The sequence below is a fragment of the Clarias gariepinus genome, chromosome 4 (genome assembly GCF_024256425.1).
Source record: "Clarias gariepinus isolate MV-2021 ecotype Netherlands chromosome 4, CGAR_prim_01v2, whole genome shotgun sequence".
Classification (NCBI taxonomy): domain Eukaryota; kingdom Metazoa; phylum Chordata; class Actinopteri; order Siluriformes; family Clariidae; genus Clarias; species Clarias gariepinus.
Genome location: NC_071103.1, coordinates 3,775,766 through 3,793,404, shown reverse-complemented (window position 1 = coordinate 3,793,404; position 17,639 = coordinate 3,775,766). Strand labels below are relative to the sequence as shown.

Sequence of the window (17,639 nt, the reverse complement as noted above, 5' to 3'; positions counted from 1 at the left end):
CCAGTCGCATTATAATTTCCTACAGTCTTATACCTGAACTGGACTCAATATTAACATAAACACATCTGTATTATTGAACCTCCATTCTCCCAACACGCAGTATGACTGCAGATCAATCCCTGCTATCCGTTATCACACAAATGAGGATGGGTTCACTGCTGAGTCTGGTTCCACTTAAGGATTCTTCCTATTGCCATCTCAGGAAGTGTTTACCCTCATTAACGTCGCCTTTGGCTTGTTCGTCAGGGACAATCTGATCATTTTCATTCATACACATTTTCTCAGACATTTTGTACTCATTTCCATAATTTCCATTTTTGCAACAATGACCTTTTTTTTTTTTTTTTTGTCTCCCTTATTTAGTTGTGTCCAATTCCTCCTTATGAATAAGTTCCATTCAGGGAGCATGTTCGTAAGTCGGATTTGTTTCTAAGTCCGTTAAAGTAATACGCCTTTGACATTAATATACAATGTAAAGCATATCGATCCATTTGACTAAATCTCTATTCCCTCTCCCCACACTGCCATCTGTCGGCAAAAAAGTAATTGCGCCTAGGAAAACAAATCTCACAGTAAAAGGTAACAGGGTTGTCTCTGCGCCAGGGACTGATTCACTGAAACCGGTGAAGCCGACTCATTTCTCCCGCACACACACAAAATATACCAGGCTTTAGACAGTCTATATATTCACTCACACACTAGAAATATTGTATATAATTGTATATATTGGTATCTGGTGCACTGCAGTGCCTATTTTTATGTATAATACACGTGAGCTACTTCTGTGATTGAACCGGTCCGTTCGTATCTGCGGAAAATTTGTAACTCGAATGTTTGTACCTGTATCCTGAAATAACCTTAAACAATTACCCCAAAAATAAAATAAGTACTGAAGAGGCCTAATATACAATTAAAAGAATTTGAAAAAAAAAAAGCAGTTAAAACATGGAACTTCAATAAAAAACCAAGAAAACCTTGGTCAAGACAGCAGGTGGGGTCTTCACTTGCAGCTCCATAGGTTTGATCCTAAAATTTCTTGCTTTCCACAGGTCTGTGTGGGCTTCCTCTGGGTTCCTCAATGCTGTTGAGAACATCAGATGATGGTTCCATCGTTTCTATATGATGCGGCAATGTTTACAGGAGATGGTGGAGTGATTTTGTTTGAACACGGGGTTAAAGGTTTTACCTGAAGGCCCAACAATGGTGGCGGGGTTGCAGCTAAATACCCTGACCCTTTGATCAGCAACACCGAGCCTCAACCACCCCTACATGGAAGAATACTAAATCCAAATAAACTGTATCCTGCAGAAAAAAAAACACTGAAGGGGAAGGGCAGAGGAGATGGAAGTGGTGAATTTATCATTTTTGCAGATTTGCTAAACATTGGGATTTTGTGTGAGTTGTTAAGTAAAAGCATAGAGGAGATGTGAATTCTTAGGAAGCTTTATACCTCGCTGTTTATCAAAAGAAAAAAAACTTTACATTAGCACCGTTACCACCTAATCATGCTTATGCTTATACACAACAGATGGAAAGACGGGCAGGAATGGCACTCGTTAGGAGAAGGTTAAATATGTTTATTAGATAGGTTCATTTACATTTCACAATTGACTCTTAAAATATGGTTACATGTGCTAGAAATCCTGTTCTATAAAACAATGTGATTAGCCAGATGCAGAAGCAAAATGTAAAAAAAAAAAAAAAACAATGTTGTTCTTGTTCTTTAAGTGTGTGATAACATTCCTCTGTCTCAGCTCGCAGCATGTGGAACGCCATCGGATAAATCTTTCATATGCAGAAAATTTGTGCATGCAAGCAAAGAAAGGAAGACGCCTTTGGGAAACCTTGTTTTGCTGTGTATACTCTCAGCTTGATGCGATATGAGCAGTGTCCCGTGAAAGACGCAAGGTTTAAGCTGTCCTGAAGGGACGTTGTATCATTTATGAATAACCGCGTAATCTTGGCTTTGACATAACCCGTCACTAAAATGAACTCCTTTTCTATCGTTACAGGATGGATGCACTGCGCGGATGTTTTTGAATTGAACTCGTTTCATGAAAATGCGATGCGCTGAAACCTGAATCTTTCCCGCGGCCTTCTGGAAGTTTTATATACCGTACCAGAATATATCATAGAAACGATTAGAAATATATGATGCATATCAAAAGTAAAACGCGCCTCAGAGAGATCATGACTGAACCTGAATCTAATCTTTTCCTTCTGACTTTAAGACGTGAGGGTAGTACATTGGTTATTCTAATAACACATGATGCATATTATTGCACTTATATACTGTACATGTAATGTAAACAGACAAACATATTTCAACCAGAGGAATAAATTGATATCCACATCATTGTTTACTCCTTCGATGTCGACTAGGCTTGTGTTGATAAGTTTTTACATCACGCTAGGTCAAGTTAGAATACACAGCATTGCAAAAATTAACAGCCTATATTGTCGTCTTATTGTTGGACCTCATATTTCCTACAACCTCTCAAAACCATGACGTAACGGTGACTTGGTTATTATACAAAGTTTTTTGCTACTCAATCACAAACTCCACTAATTATCAAGAATGTTAGCTAAGAACTAGCTAGCAGTTATATCCAACTATAGCTGTTTAACAGTTATACTTACCTTTACCCTTATAGCTTTAACTCTTGACACTGGAGAATCCTTCAATAAATGCTATATAAAGATCAACATATCACCCTTTTCTTGCTGTGATGCGGAAACCTCTGGTTCCGAAAACTGATTTCAGTGCGTAAGTGCCAATACATGCAGTTCCTCGAATGACCACTAGGTTCCTAAAGTGACTCAATGCCCATAGACCTCTATTTTAACAACAACAAAAAAAACAGTCCCCATAGCTAAAAAGGGGACTGGTGGCTCAGTGGTAGGTATTTCGCCCGGCATGCGGAAGGCCTGGGTTCGATTCCCAGTCAGTGCCCAAACCCCAGCCACAGTATGCAGTGCCGGTCCCAAGCCCGGATAAAACAAATGGGAGGGTTGCGTCAGGAAGGGCATCCGGCGTAAAAACCTGTGCGGACTGGGTATTCCGCTGTGGCGACCCCTTGCCGGGAGCAGCCGAAAGACCAACAACAACGGTCTCCATAGCTAGACTTCCCATTCCTGACAGCTGTATGATGGTGAATTTGTATGTAATTTATTATTTAAAATTATATTAATCCATAAACTTATGCATGATTATGTGAATTACAGCTGCAGTATAACTTACCACAAGAAACGTACTGTATGAGCTGACACAGGATTACATGTAGGGTTCAATCAAATTGAAGGTACTGTAACGTTAGCATAGAAATGATAGTTAGCCACCTTGGTATTTTTGCTAAAGCTAAGCTTGTGATGACTGAGGTACAGTAGTACCTCGGCATACGAACGCCTCAAGAACGAAAGAAGTTTGAAAAACATTGCTTCAGTGTATGAACCATTTTCGGCGTATGTGCGATCGAGCCAGTTGCGTGTATTTTTGGGAGCCGTTCAAACCTTGTCCGCGTCAGTGGAAAGCCTAGTGAAGTACGGTTACAATTTTTTTCGCATTTTAAACAAGATTTGGTTAAGACATTGCACCATGGGTCCCAAGAAGAAGCAGCTGGTGCCGAGGAATCATAAATTAAGGCTAAGTAAAGTTTAATGTCTATTTGTTTTATATTTTACTTCATATTCAAGTCTTAAAAATCATACTGTATGTTTACTGTTATTTTAATAGTTTTCATAAGGAAAAATATGATTATAGTTTTGGAAATTGGTAATATTGGTAATATTTTTGAGGGACTGGAACAGATTATCTGCACTTACATTATTTCCCATGGGAAAATGCGTTTCGCAATACAAATTTCTCATTAAGAACTTGCCTCTGGAATGTATTAAATCCGTAAGCCGAGGTTCCTCTGTAAGTTGGTGTGTTGCAAATAACACAGCTCTGTTTATTCTGCGTCATTTGACCATGTATGGATTTACTGAGGTTTAGGTGGCGTCAGTGGACGGTTTGTCCAGTTCTTAAACAGTCATTATTTCTATGCTGCAGTTCTACATCATCAATCAGTACCTACTGACCAATTAGAGTCAAGACAGCGCCGTGCTGTCTACAGGGTTAGCCGATGACTGAATAACCCAAACAGAGTACGCTAGCTAATCAAACAGTGACATGTCTACATTAACAGTGTTAAATATCAGCGTATATAAAAATTATCAGCACAAGCCTAGTGTTTAAAGACAGTAAACGCTGATGCCTGTTCACGCTCACTTAGCGCAGCGGTGTGCCTTGTTCGGTTTACTTTCAGTAGCAGCCTTAATAACCCAAGTTCACAGTTGTGTCTGAAAGCTTTGAAATCATTGTGTGTTCGTCGATATTACAACATGAAAACAAACAGTTGGTGCTGTTGATACTGCGTTACGCTAATATAACCTGAGTATTTGTTTTGGAAAGTGTTGCCTACTTGTACTTTTTTTTTTTTTTTAATGGTTATTCTGTTCAGGGTGATTTATTGATTGACCAATCGATCTAGTCTTCACATAGTGTGTGTGTAGATATGTACAAGTATACAAGTCGGGATCACAGTTTGCCGTCCGGCCGCTAATTGTCCTCGCCGCCTGCGTCGTCAACAGGCGAACTCCTCGAAGTTGCCTAGAGTCGGGTGACTAGGTAGCACGTTCGGCGCGAATCCGAGGCTGTCCGAGTGACTCCGGAGGGTGTCGCATGTGCTCTGGAAGAGAGGGGAAACGGGGGAAGGACGGGAGAGATGTTCAGATGTGCCGGAGGATGCGCGATGAATTGATAGCGACGCCAGGAAAAGACAGGGCAAAACGAGAAGGGATGTAAAGTAAAGAAGGTTAATGAAAATTTCAAAAGAATATATAAAAAAAACAACATCCATATATGGAGTGTGAATTAAAAAAATATATATAAATATGGCAAGCAAATTATTGTAGAATACATTGAGGTATAAAATGGGACAGCATGGATAAGTATAAATGAAAGGGGAAGGGGGGAAAGACATTCTTACTTAACTCTGGATGTTATCAGTATTTTTGCTGAACATTTGATTAAACCCCCCCCCCCAAACCCCCACTGGAAAAAATTAAGGACTAAATATTTCCTTAATCTTAACTCATCGCATGTAGACCTGTGATGACACCACGAATAGATGCATGTAGTGATGTTATTAGACACAGGTTCCATCACAATGTCTCGAACAAAGAAAACTAACAGCGTCTGACACTAAGCGCTGCGGCTCTCGTACACAAGTGCATGATTCGCAAAAGTGCTAAACCAACAAACGCCCAGACAACAATATGTATATTTATTTTTAAACGTTTTAGTTTTTAAAAGGATTGTGCATCAAATCAAGAAAACTGTGCAAGGAGTTTGACACTTGTTGAATCGTGTCTTTCAGGCTCAAAATTTGATGCATGGAATATAATTTCCCCTCCAGACTTAATGAGCAAAGGATGTTTGTCCTAAATGGTCATTTTATAAGGTACAATTATCACATAGGTGGCATTATATAGGAATACAATTTTGAAGATGATGACTGAAACCATCACTTTCTTATTACTAAGAAAGTCATTGCTTTACTGAGATAGTTCAACTTATTCGATTATCTGTTGGTGTCACACGGCGGTCCTTTTCCTTTTGGCGCTCCTTTTGATGGACTAGTTACTAAGATTAATTTACAACAAGAAACGCCTATACCGAAGATAGGTCTATAATAGATTTTTTTAAAAGCCTTGCGCAAGTCTTTCCTTGTTTTGTATTTACAATCTAGAATTATGATTATGTGTCCTAATTTACACAAAACTGCACATAGTAATGAAATGGTGGGTAATTTTTAGAAGAATGCCTTGCAGTTTGCTATAAAAGCAAATCAACTGTTTCGCTATGACAAAAGCACCCTAAGCTCACGTTTTCCACAGAGAAACACGGTGGTGGTAGCATCACACTGAGAACGTTATCCTTTGGCAACTCTCAATTGCTCTTCTTTTTGTTTAGACACTTGCATTAAGAGAACGCGTCAGCTGGTAGGAACAGGTGTCGATATAATGAGGGTATATAGAGGGTATATTGCATACATGAAGGCTCGTCACATTAGACTCATTTTACTATGGTGGTGAATACTTATGCTATAACAAAGTTTACATTTTTATTGGTAAATAATATTGCAATATATCATACCTTTAACCCCCACTTCAATATTATGAACCATTTTGTGTATGGATTCATGATATATAATCCCAATTAAGTATTTAATCCCAGGTTACAGTACTAAAAGGTGTACACTTAGGGCAGAATTGGCATGTGTATTAAACTGGACACTGAGTGTACATGTTGACACACACAGTAAGGCAGTCTGTGAAATGTAGCACTGAGCTAGTGAAATAGTGCAGCAAACAATTCTTGCATTAGTGTCAGTGCATGTAGACTAAAAGGATGAGCTCCACCAAAGAAGGCTATGATCAGTAGTTTTTTCATGCAGGCCTCTAATGACTGGCATAAATCAAGCAGAGACGTCAAAAGATTTGGCAAAAAAGACATTACTGGTTTTATGATTAGTACATATATTTAGTGCAGTCATCTAACACTTCTTTGGAAAAGATTAACCATGTGACGTCCTAAATATAAGGTTTGCGCTATAAGCATCATAAATAAAATAATTGAGTTTAATAAAATGCACTAATCTTGGATGTCCCTGATATACTGTAAATAGTAAAAAATGTAATGCAAAGGTGGGCCTAGCTTTTATACTAACTGAATCTTCCTCTCTGCAACGGTACTACTCAACATGCATATGTCATATACAATATATCACAAGCGATGCATTTGCACCACACAGTTGAACCCATATTTAATACTAAATAGAATTTAATTCCACACTCATAATCAAATTTTTTTTACATGTTACTGTGAAGTGCGCAGAATAAAGGCGCGAGGTTGCGTTTATTAAGCAGATTTCAATTGTACCCTCATAAGTGCATATTAAACAATGTACAGCGCTATCTGTTGACTTTTGAGATGAAGTAATGATTTTTTCAAGGTCAACTCTTTTAAGATATAAGGGCATTCTCCATTTAAATTTTAAAGTAGCATATCTTCTCTTCCCGATTGCGATGAAACAAAGCCTATATGTCACCTCAAGCTCGGCTAAATACACCTGTGAAAACCACATTAAAATTCGTTTAGGGCCCCCAAGTGGAACAGCGGTAAAGTTCTATTCCCAGGTGATGCTGTAGCCTCTCGCAGCTGAGGGCCTAGAGAGAGCTGATTTAATCCAAGCAGGAGGTTGGACCACTGAGACATGTTTTTTGGACATTTGATGCCTCATAACCTAGATAAATCAACTGCTAAAATCTTCATTTAATTTTCAGCTGAGCATCTTTTTGAAGCCATCTTCTGGGCTGCCCTTGCATCACTACACCCAGGCTATAATATGTCTCCAGTTTTACCTAGGGATATCAGTGTGTTATTGATATGACCCTAGGAGCAACAGTTTTATATTTCGCTGTCCTAGGAATACTTGGTTAAACTACAGAACATCTGGATTGACCTCCATTACCAGAAAATGCCTTCAGTTTACTGGACACATGATTGTCAAAGCTATTGGCTTAATTATTTTACTATCTACCAAATTGTTGCCAGTTTTGGCTGAAGCATTCTCCATTGCCAGATACAGTATGGCCAACGAAATGAATAGGATCCACAGGACATGACAGGACTATGCTTTCACTTGAAATTATATGAAAGTAGGGCAACCCTGACAAATATGGAGTGGAAACCGGCAAAGACCTTCAGTTTAGCCATCAGCCTGCAACATCTTTGAAGACCAGAAAAACCACATGTGACAACCCCTACTCAAGCAACATAGATTTTTTTGTTCTCAACACATGCTCCAAGCAGTGTATTTTGGAAGAAGCACACTGATGTCCAGAAGAACAAAGATGGACACCTTTTGCAGGTACGACATAAACCACCAAAGGTCAGTTAAGGTCTGCTTAAAACCACCTGAACAAACCATCCTATGGAATCACATATCTATGGGAAGTAATGAATGTTTCAAAATTCACCTCGAACTGTTTGTTTATTCAGAGATGTTTGAGTTTATTTAGCAGACTTTTAGCCAAGACACAGACCACATAAAGTACCACACACCACAAACACCAAATCCCTTAAGATGGAATCGACTGGCGAATACTTCCCAATGGTATAGAGGACCAAAAAAGTGTTACACGACCAACCATGGTCACACATGGCCACAAAATCCAAATGACCATTAGAGACTCTTTCTGACAACACTTTCGACTTTAAATTCTGGTTCCCATCCCTATTTAGGCATGTATGATGTCATGCAGTAATCCTTAATTTTATCCTTCTCACCTGCACATAAACAATATGTCATGCTAGCAGCTAAAATATGACCATGAATGCCCAGATGTACTGTCCTTCATGGATGTCCTCATTCTTTTCAACTTTTTTGTGAGTAATCCTTTAACTGCCTTATGGGCATTTTTATAGACATGGCATCTGTTAGCTTTAACTAGTCCATCCATTTTTATCGATGACGCTGTAATCGGTTATCTGATGACAACTACTAGAGCTGCAGCTTGCAAAAATGAGTAATCAGACTGTGATTGCTCCTGGAAAGAAGCCCAAGAATTGGCTGGCTGATACAGCAGAGCAATGAGTCTGGGGGTTGGCAGTCTGCCACTGGATAGAGACAATCTTTACAGATGCCTCCTCTACATTCTAGGTTGTAGCGTGGTACTACAGGGGAACTGGGTGTACCTGACCCCCCACCCCTTAAAAGTGGTCCGTCTGGACTGAAATATTGTCTCGTCCTTTCAGATGTAATCAGGACTGGACCAAGATCTTGGCTCTCAGCATGTGCCACAGAATCTCCACAGTTGAGGCAATCTATGATGAACCTTTTTACCAATCTTAGGTTAACATGACAGATATGGTTCTCCCAGAACCCACAAGTATGGAATGAATTGTTGTATAAATTCTTCTCTACTTAAAACTCTTCCCATCAAAAAAGCAAATTCAGCAACTAGGACCAAGTGTTTGTGGGCCGAAGATGCCGTTTTTCCTGAAGGCTTCAGACAAGAGCAGGCAAACTGTCCCAAATGGATGGCAAAATCTGGTATGCACAGCTTGCCCATTTGATTTGAGGGTCAGGGCCCTGGGACATAATTACCAGCTGAGGACTGCAGTCCAGGAAACTCTTCTCAATACCAGAGCACATGGACATTGTAAGTCTCCCGGCTAAGGTGTATGGCAGCCATTGTGGCACTCTACAGTTATGTGGCTGGGTCTCATCACTGCCTTTGTAAAGGAGGCAAGGTGCCTCTTAACACCATAGTTTCCATCCTGGTTTCAGTGAGGATAAGCCTGCGATGCATTCTTTTTGCTGTGCCTGGTATCATTAAGTGACTTTGTGAATCTTGGGGTGCATGTGCATAAGGAAGGATCGGGTTTTCACAAAATTCGTTGTGTGTTAGGTAGGATTGTAACAGCATTGTTACATAGCATTATATCCAAGGTGAAATACCACAAATACAGACTATTTAAGTGCTACGCAAAGTATGCAAACAAGCAAAAGTTAATACTATTGGTTGCATATATGTTGCAGAAAGTCTGTTTCCCAAAAGCTTCATGGCTAACAGATTTGAAATGACAATATGTTTAAAACATGGTAATATAATCAATATGATAAACACATTTTCCATACCTTCTTTAACTTTTGGGAAAACCTTTGGGAAAGAGGACTGCTACAAAAATAGCCAAAAAAAAAAAAAAACCACCAAAAATGAGGCAAGACTAATCCATTCATAGCACAGATTTGCTTTACCTGAACTTGTGCAATGCATCATCTCCATCGTGAAGGCTACAGGATTTGAAAGACTTTCCTTAGAAATGCTTGGAAACCGTAGTTTCCTGGACCAATTTATTATTACAGGAAACACACAAAAAGGAGCCTCGAAAAGAAGGATATTTAAAGGGTTGAAAAAATGAAATGCTGATGAGAATGAGTTATAGTTAGACAGATTAAGAGGATGTAAAGTATTTACAGTATTGTCAATGGCCAGCTACCTGGGGGTATGATTAGGCGTGACACCAGGGCTGGTGGGGTTCTCAGAGTAGTCCTGGAAGACACATGATGGGGAGAGAGATGAGGATGACCACACCAGGTATGGGTTCAGTTCAGTTTCAGGTTCACAAGCCAAAGTGAATCCTGCATCAGGCCTCCATCCAAGTCCTAAATTTGCTGAATTGAACCTGAACTGACCCCAACCCTGGCCCAAAACAAAATTATACAATGCGGAGTAAGTAATGATCCATTTATCCTTTTTTTTTTTTTTTTAAACTGTGAAATTGAATAATGAATAATAGCATTAACATTAAGAATGCATGAGCAAGGCTTAATGCAAGAACTGGATCCTATGGAATCTGCTGGAAAATATAAAGGATGCGATGATAATTTTGGCTTATTTTAATATAGATCTTTTAAAATGCAATTTTAATTAGTCAAAATATCTGATTAAATATTAGTAGGTTAAACATTCGCAAAACCAAGAAATATGTTTTTATAGGTGACATGCAGTGGATTGGTGTAATGTGGATAATGAATCTTGGTATGAAACTTCAAAGTATTAAGCGCACACCAGCTACCAAGTTATAGTACTGTGCAAATTCTTTAGTCTCCTCTCATGAAATGAAATTATGTGAATTAAAGAAATGGGAACATGTTTTACAGTGACAGGTTGCAAAGTGCTTAAAGATACCAAAAAAAAAAAAATTTTATGTTCATTTACCAACCTCAGCAGCGACCTCATTTCCCCTGTTTTCTGTTCCAACCACTCAGTATTCAGCATCAGCAGTATACTAATCACCGGCCTGATCATCTGTCAACATCTGCACATGTTTCTCACCGGTTTGTGCCTTTGGTTGGATGATATTTTTATGCTTGAATGATTCATAGGTCACTGTGTGGTGCAACAAACAAAAAACATTCCTCTGAAACGGGACTGAAATGAGAAACAAAACTTGCAAAAAACCCCCACTAAAAAGTCTATCAGGAAGTCTGGAGAACTATTCCTTAAGACTACATTACTAAAAAAAATCTGTCTCTTTGGAAGCAAAATATGAAAAAAAAAAAATCGAGGGGTGAATCAAGACCTTTGCACAGTACCAGGTTTTATTTTTTATATTCCTGTCATGGATGATAAATGAGAACTTGGCGGGATGTGAAACTGCTTTGTTGGATCAAAAGTCAACATCCACAACGGACCTTTTGAAACACTAAATACCAACACACGCTTATGTTTATTTATTTTTTTTCTAGCTAACTGTCATATACATTCTAAGGTCTTTATATAAGATGATAAATTCTAGAGAAACATTCTACACCAAATGAAATCTCTCAAGCAGAAAAGCAATCATGGTCGCTCATGAAAGAGCTCCGTACAATTGCTTTGTGCGATTGTTTTGTAACGTAAGTCTTTTGCCATTGCATCGGTAATGTGTACCAATAATTTGGCACTTCGCTTCTTCTCTGTTTACGCAAACCTTGTATGAGCTCCTTTTTTTTTTTCGTCAGAGAAAAATTATTTTTAAGTGCTTAATCAATAATTGGGATGAAACAGTACTTACGTAAAACAAAAAAAAAATTACAGCAGCTTTAATGTAAACGAATTAATTCGTCACCCAAAGTCTTTTGCCTGTTTCAGTTCAGAGAACGAATAGAAAAACTCCCTAGAGAAATAACATGTGTATTTACGGCATTAAGTGTGAAGAGGATAAGACGACATCGCACAAGGTTAATAGGTTTGTATAGACATCTGCTTCCATTATCGTTGAAATACGACCTATAGGGAGCACCTCGTTCTGGGCTGCTGTCATTAATGAAGGAAATAATTTTTTAACACCTTTGCCACAGACATCTCTGCTTAATCACCCAGATTTCTATCACAAAACTAAACCAATCACCAAAATTGTAATTAGTTTTTCCTCACGTTATTGCACATGAACGCACAAGAAAAATGATTGGAACTTGGTAGAAGATAGTATCGTTTTACTAATTCAAGTGTTTCTTTTGACAAATTACCATGTTTTAATTAAAATATTCTACGCTTCCCCTCTCCCATAATCGGAATTTGAGCCAAAGACAAAAGAAATAGCAGCGACATGCAGCAACACAGCAATAAGACGCACGGTTCTCACTGCAAAAAAACAAAAACGAACAAAAAAACCAACCTTGCATTTATTTCTGTCATGTTATCTCAGCTCCACCGAAAGCATGCACATGCAGGTGGTGTAGTATAGAACGAGCTCAGTTACCAGATTGTCACTTGCACTCCGACGTGGTCGGCCTTTACGTAGAAAGTAGCCCAGCACTTTATCCTTAAACACCTGAGGAGACAAACAGAAGGGTGCACCACGTGTAACCCGTGACTCTATGATGAACTAGAGTGACGTCCGGCTGCCGTCCGGCTGCCGTCCTTGGGGGCGCTCAGAGTTAACAAACCCACACAGCTACTGTACCGCTTAGATCCCCGCTACATTATGTACGTCCACTAGATCGATCTTTTCACTAGCTATCCTCATTAACCGGAGAAACCCTCCACGCAGTTGTTAAAACATGGCTGCATACAGCCATGTGGAACAATTACCACTGAGAATGGGTCAACAGTACTGATTCGATAGATCAGGTCCCTTGTCATCCATTTCAGACTGAAGGATGCAGCAATCTGGGGTATCTCCAGGGTCTGTTCCGACGGATATTATCCTGGTGGTAGAGCCATGGTTTAGCCAGACTCTTGCAATGGCTTTATCACAAACCCTACTTGCATTTTCATTTGCAGATCCTGTAATTTATTGTACCCTTTTACTGCATCCCTAGCTTCAAGTGTTGCCTTTAGGATCTCTGTGCTTTTTGCGTTTTCCATCACGTCCGTTATGACCTTAACGGCTGGCACCTTTATACAGTACTAGTCAAGGAAATTGGTGGCTCACTGGTAGGCTTCTCGTTACCATGGAGATGGCCCAGGCTTACTTACCAGATGATACTCCACATTAAACCATTAGGGTTGCAGGGCACCAATGCTGCTGATCCCAAGCCTGGAAGGGTTGCATAGGGAAGGGTACAGTATCTGGTGTAAAATCTTTGCTAAAATCAACGTTGTGCAGATACAGTAGGATGATCCCAGTCATGAGTAGCCCACTCACTTTCTTGAGTAGTCTTGGCGGATGTAGTGGAAAATGACATTTCTTAATTTGTCTGAAGGAGGATCCTGCTTTACTTTTGCATTATCTTTTGACTACCTGGATGCCTTAAGGCCAGCGTTTAGCGCTTGTTATTAAGATCTCAAGTAGAAAAGTTCTGATTTTTTGTATTCTAGCAAGCAGCATTAAACTCCTGTTAACTTCTCTGATCCAGACCTTTTCATTTTTACCGTTTCTGCTGATTTAATCCAACAAAGGAGCTTACTTTGTTTCACAATGATTTTTTCCTTAGCTGTGTCTGCTGCTTGGGGTTGAATATAATGTACTTTCACAGGCTGCATATGGATTTCTTTACAGCCACAAGCCCAAGAAAAACAAGGAAAAGACCACCATGGTAGCACTCTAGTAGTCCTACAGGAAGTCCTGGAAACCCTTATGGGTTGGCTCCATGTTTTCTCATTAAACTTTTCTACTTGAATAAACTTGACATGATGAATGGGGAGCGATGCAAGCTTGCCTCAGAGCATTGAGGTAATCAGAGGATAATGCACTGCATCATGGGTGCAAAACTAAAGCATGATCCTTCGTTCTGCAAATTGGACAAATGAAGAAATGTTATTTTGCATGACATCTGCCCGAACAGGTGACCAAGCTATTCAGGCTAGGATCACTCGTTTTTAGCAAAGGTTTTATCCCAGACACCCTTCCTGATGCAACTCAAGGCTTGGGATTGGCACTGTGGATGCCCTGCAACCTCCCTGTTTGAGTGTGGGGTATTGGTTGGGAAGTAAGCTCTGGCCATCCTCATGGTAGACAAGAAGCCTACTGTGATAGAAATGCCCTTGAATAGGATAACGGTGCCAGCCATTAATGACATAATTGGGCTTTCTATGGGGACAGAGATCCTAAAGGCAACATTTAGAGCTATTGGTGACACTACAATTCAATATTTGGTTTCATCAAGTACACCTTAATGACTTGCTCAAGTCTTGCCTCAAGTTTCCACACTTGCCATAATAACTGTGTTTTTATAGTACAAGTGTGATTCAGATTATGGCTTTGACTGGCCCCTTTGGACCACTTAAACTGTGAAGCCAGTTCAGTTCAGGGAAGCTTTAAACTTAAAAGATTTCCCGATAGGTTCCAGCAGGTCGAAATACTTCTTGTAAGCTTGTAACAAGCTTTCCACACCTTGAGCCTGAAGGGTTGGCGCTCGTTCAGAGATTTTGGTTGTTTTTTCTGCCGATCATTCCGTTGGGCATTTGTGTGGCTTCTGTAGTAGCAGTGTTTGTACAATTTGTAGAAATTGTTGATTGATGCACATTTCTTTTAAAGTGGTTTTTAGCTCCTGTTAGTCTGGCAGCTCAGTTTGAAAGGATGGCAAGGTTTGAGTTGATCTTGAGTTTATACTGCTTCTCTTTTTCAATTAAGAACCACAAAGTACAGACAGGGATTTTCAGACACTTTTATCTTTTTTTTTTTTTTTCCCATACCGCTCTTTTGACTTTTTCATGCCTTTATTTCTGTCTGGTTTGAAATGTTCTTTGCTTCTTTTTTAATATGAGGCATAACCGATGAACCTCTCAGACATATTGGTTTTTAATTCTGACAAGACGAGAAAGAAAGAGGCCAATGAACTATTTGGCTTCTTCATGAAGCTGCGATTAACTAACTTAATTAATGTTTGCCAGAAGGACTGCAGTCTGGAAATGTGTGCATTGCTCGTATTGCATATTAATCTATTTCCCTAAGACTTTCTACACATGATTTAAGAAAATGCACTGTATTTAACACCAACATGTATTATTCATAATTAATGGCTAATAAAAAGTCTTGTATAATACATCATGCCAAAGAAAAGTAAAATGCATATTGTATTATGTTTAATTATGATCGCTAACTATCCTATTCATTTAAAAACTTTTTCTGTCTATTTTATACATCTTTTTCACTCACTAAATACTATAAGTAAGGCTGGATGTATTTTTTTTAAATCATATCATTAAACCAACAATGCTTGTAATATAATAAAAGATAAAACACTGATTAATAAAATCGATTTATTACTTTACAACTTTAAACCAAATCTTATTTTGTCTAATACTGTTATGATATTTTTCAAACATGCATTACATTAACAATTTATTATGGAATATATTAAATATGTGCACTGCCATAAGATGCATTATAACATTAGATCATCTTCCTCATATTTCTTTAAAAAAAAAAAAATTTCTGCTTAATTCAGCTTAAAACATTACCAAAAATCTGTTTTTAGTGCAGCTTAATTTTTTTTTAAAAGAGACAGAAATGCACCGTACCTCATACAAATAATCAAATATTTCCAGTATCGTCAGGACACTAGCTCCTATAAACAGCCCCATCTGCCCACCGATGTCACCTGAAAAAAGGAAAGTTACCCAATAGCAAATGACTTCCATGGAGATTTGAATCAGTTAAATGCTTTTCTTTTATCCGTAGTACATCTCACCAAGCAGACCAGCCACTTCGTATGCTTTCTTCTGCTCGATCTTTTCATAATTCAGGGCCTCAAAAAAGATATCCAGGACTAAAATGTTTTCTCTGGAAACGGAAACACAGGCAACAAAACAAAGTGAGTGACTCGTTGTCATGGGCTTTAGCGAAAGCACAAGGGGCATTCGAGTCAAACTGGGACTTTTGATTGCACAGAATAACAGAACACAGTTCTGAGAGTCAAAACTCTCTTTATTTCTCTGTCTAATCTCCTGCTATACTAATGCACTTATCCCAGTGTTCCACTAGTGCTTGGACACCATCAAGGTAGAAAGATTTCTCAGTGTCCAGGAGGCATGATCTGAAACCTGCATGCCTGCCAGGAACTCCTTTAATGCTCCAAACATGTGGAAATGGCATGGAGCGAGGTCAGGACTGTATGGGGCATGTGACAAGCCGAGTTCCTGTAATTTCCATGTGGTGTTGGTCAATTATTGTATGTACAGTTCCCACAGATCCCACAGATGCGTCTCGTCTGCAAGTTGGCTATTTTTAAAGATCCTGCTTTCCACTTGCTGAACCTTCATGGGAACGACTGCAGTGAGCTCCGAGCCACCTCAGCCGGGCTCCTCAGGTCATTCAGGGATGTACGGTCTTCTTTAAAATGTTTGCACCATTTAAATATTTTACTGGGGCTAAGAGTCTCATCACCGTACTGTGCCTGAAGTCTTCTGGAAATGTCAATCGGTTTTACGCCCTCCATAAATTTCGTCCTAAGTCCCGATTTGACACGAACGCCTCTTTTAAATCTGAAACACCAAGATTACTGTTCCTGGCTTATTTGTAGCCCTTATTTATTATACATTCAATGGCCAGATTAATAGGAACACCTGGACACTAATCATCCAACCAACCAATCAAGCCTCAGATTTTGGACAAAAGCGAAATATGGTATTGAAAACTCCAGATAATGAGAAGTTTATGAAATACTTAAAGAGCACCAAACACACAGAGAGAGGTTGCATTTTACCCCAGTGTGGTGTTAGATGTGAAGCACTTGACCTGAATCTGCATGATTCCATGTGTTACTGCTCCACTGGTTGATCTGATGTTGAACAGATCTACAGGTTTTCCTAATAAAGTGGTTGGGCAGCGTATTCATAATATTTCTCACACAAAGTTCTAGACCAGTTGTGTTCAATTTATATGATAAAAATATGCAGCTTTTCTTAAAGAGACAATCTTAAAAGACAGGACCCGGTTTGTATCTGAAACTGGCTTGTCTCATACCCGATGTACTGCTCTGATTTGTTGAACTTCTTAGCCAGGTATTTGGCCGACGCTTTGCTTGGTATTTTCACCATGGAAAGCTCCTTGCCGTAGCGAGTCATGTTGCATGGAGTCTGGCACACGCAGTAATTGTTGTCTTTTTCAACCAGGAAATCTGTGAAAACAAAGATTAGATTTAAATGAATCAATACTGAATAATAAGATATCTATGTAAATCAAAAGAATAGTTCAGTCTGTACGTTGGTCAGAACTCGCTCTTTCAATGATACCTTTATGTTTTATACAGAAACCAGTCTCAGAAAGATTTCTGTTTATCTGTCTGTCCGTCTGTCCGTCTGTCTGTCTGTCCGTCTGTCTGTCCGTCTGTCTGTCCATCTGTCTGTATGTATGTATGTCTGTCCAGCCAGATAATGTCACAGCATCATGCAAAACTGGCTGGAATGACATCATGGTAGCATGATGTCAGCATGATGTCATCCCAGCCATTTTTGCGTTTTAAGACAAAACTTCGTCTTTATCTGATAAATTTTTGTTTTTTTTTTCATTCAAAAATGAGTGAGTAAACATCAAATCATCATCAAATCAAAAGTAAACATCAAATAAACATCAAAAGTAAACATTTAAATAAAAA

The 17,639-nt window shown here is 39.0% G+C and overlaps 1 protein-coding gene across 2 annotated transcripts in view; it reads right to left on the bottom strand.

Moving 5' to 3' along the window:
* Positions 1 to 1,562: 1,562 nt before the first annotated feature.
* The window catches only part of asic1c (acid-sensing (proton-gated) ion channel 1c), an 82,597-nt gene continuing 66,520 nt past the window's right edge, over positions 1,563 to 17,639 (bottom strand). Inside the window, exons 6-12 of one of the 2 annotated variants that reach the window (XM_053495460.1) lie at positions 17,009 to 17,162; positions 15,735 to 15,826; positions 15,565 to 15,644; positions 12,359 to 12,430; positions 10,112 to 10,164; positions 9,870 to 9,905; positions 1,563 to 4,730 (exon numbers count right to left, since the gene is read on the bottom strand). In XM_053495460.1, the coding sequence (XP_053351435.1) occupies positions 4,652 to 4,730; positions 9,870 to 9,905; positions 10,112 to 10,164; positions 12,359 to 12,430; positions 15,565 to 15,644; positions 15,735 to 15,826; positions 17,009 to 17,162 (566 nt within the window). In that variant the 3' untranslated portion in view covers positions 1,563 to 4,651. The remainder of the gene's footprint in view (positions 4,731 to 9,869; positions 9,906 to 10,111; positions 10,165 to 12,358; positions 12,431 to 15,564; positions 15,645 to 15,734; positions 15,827 to 17,008; positions 17,163 to 17,639) is intronic. The other variant, XM_053495461.1, reaches the window with a different exon arrangement.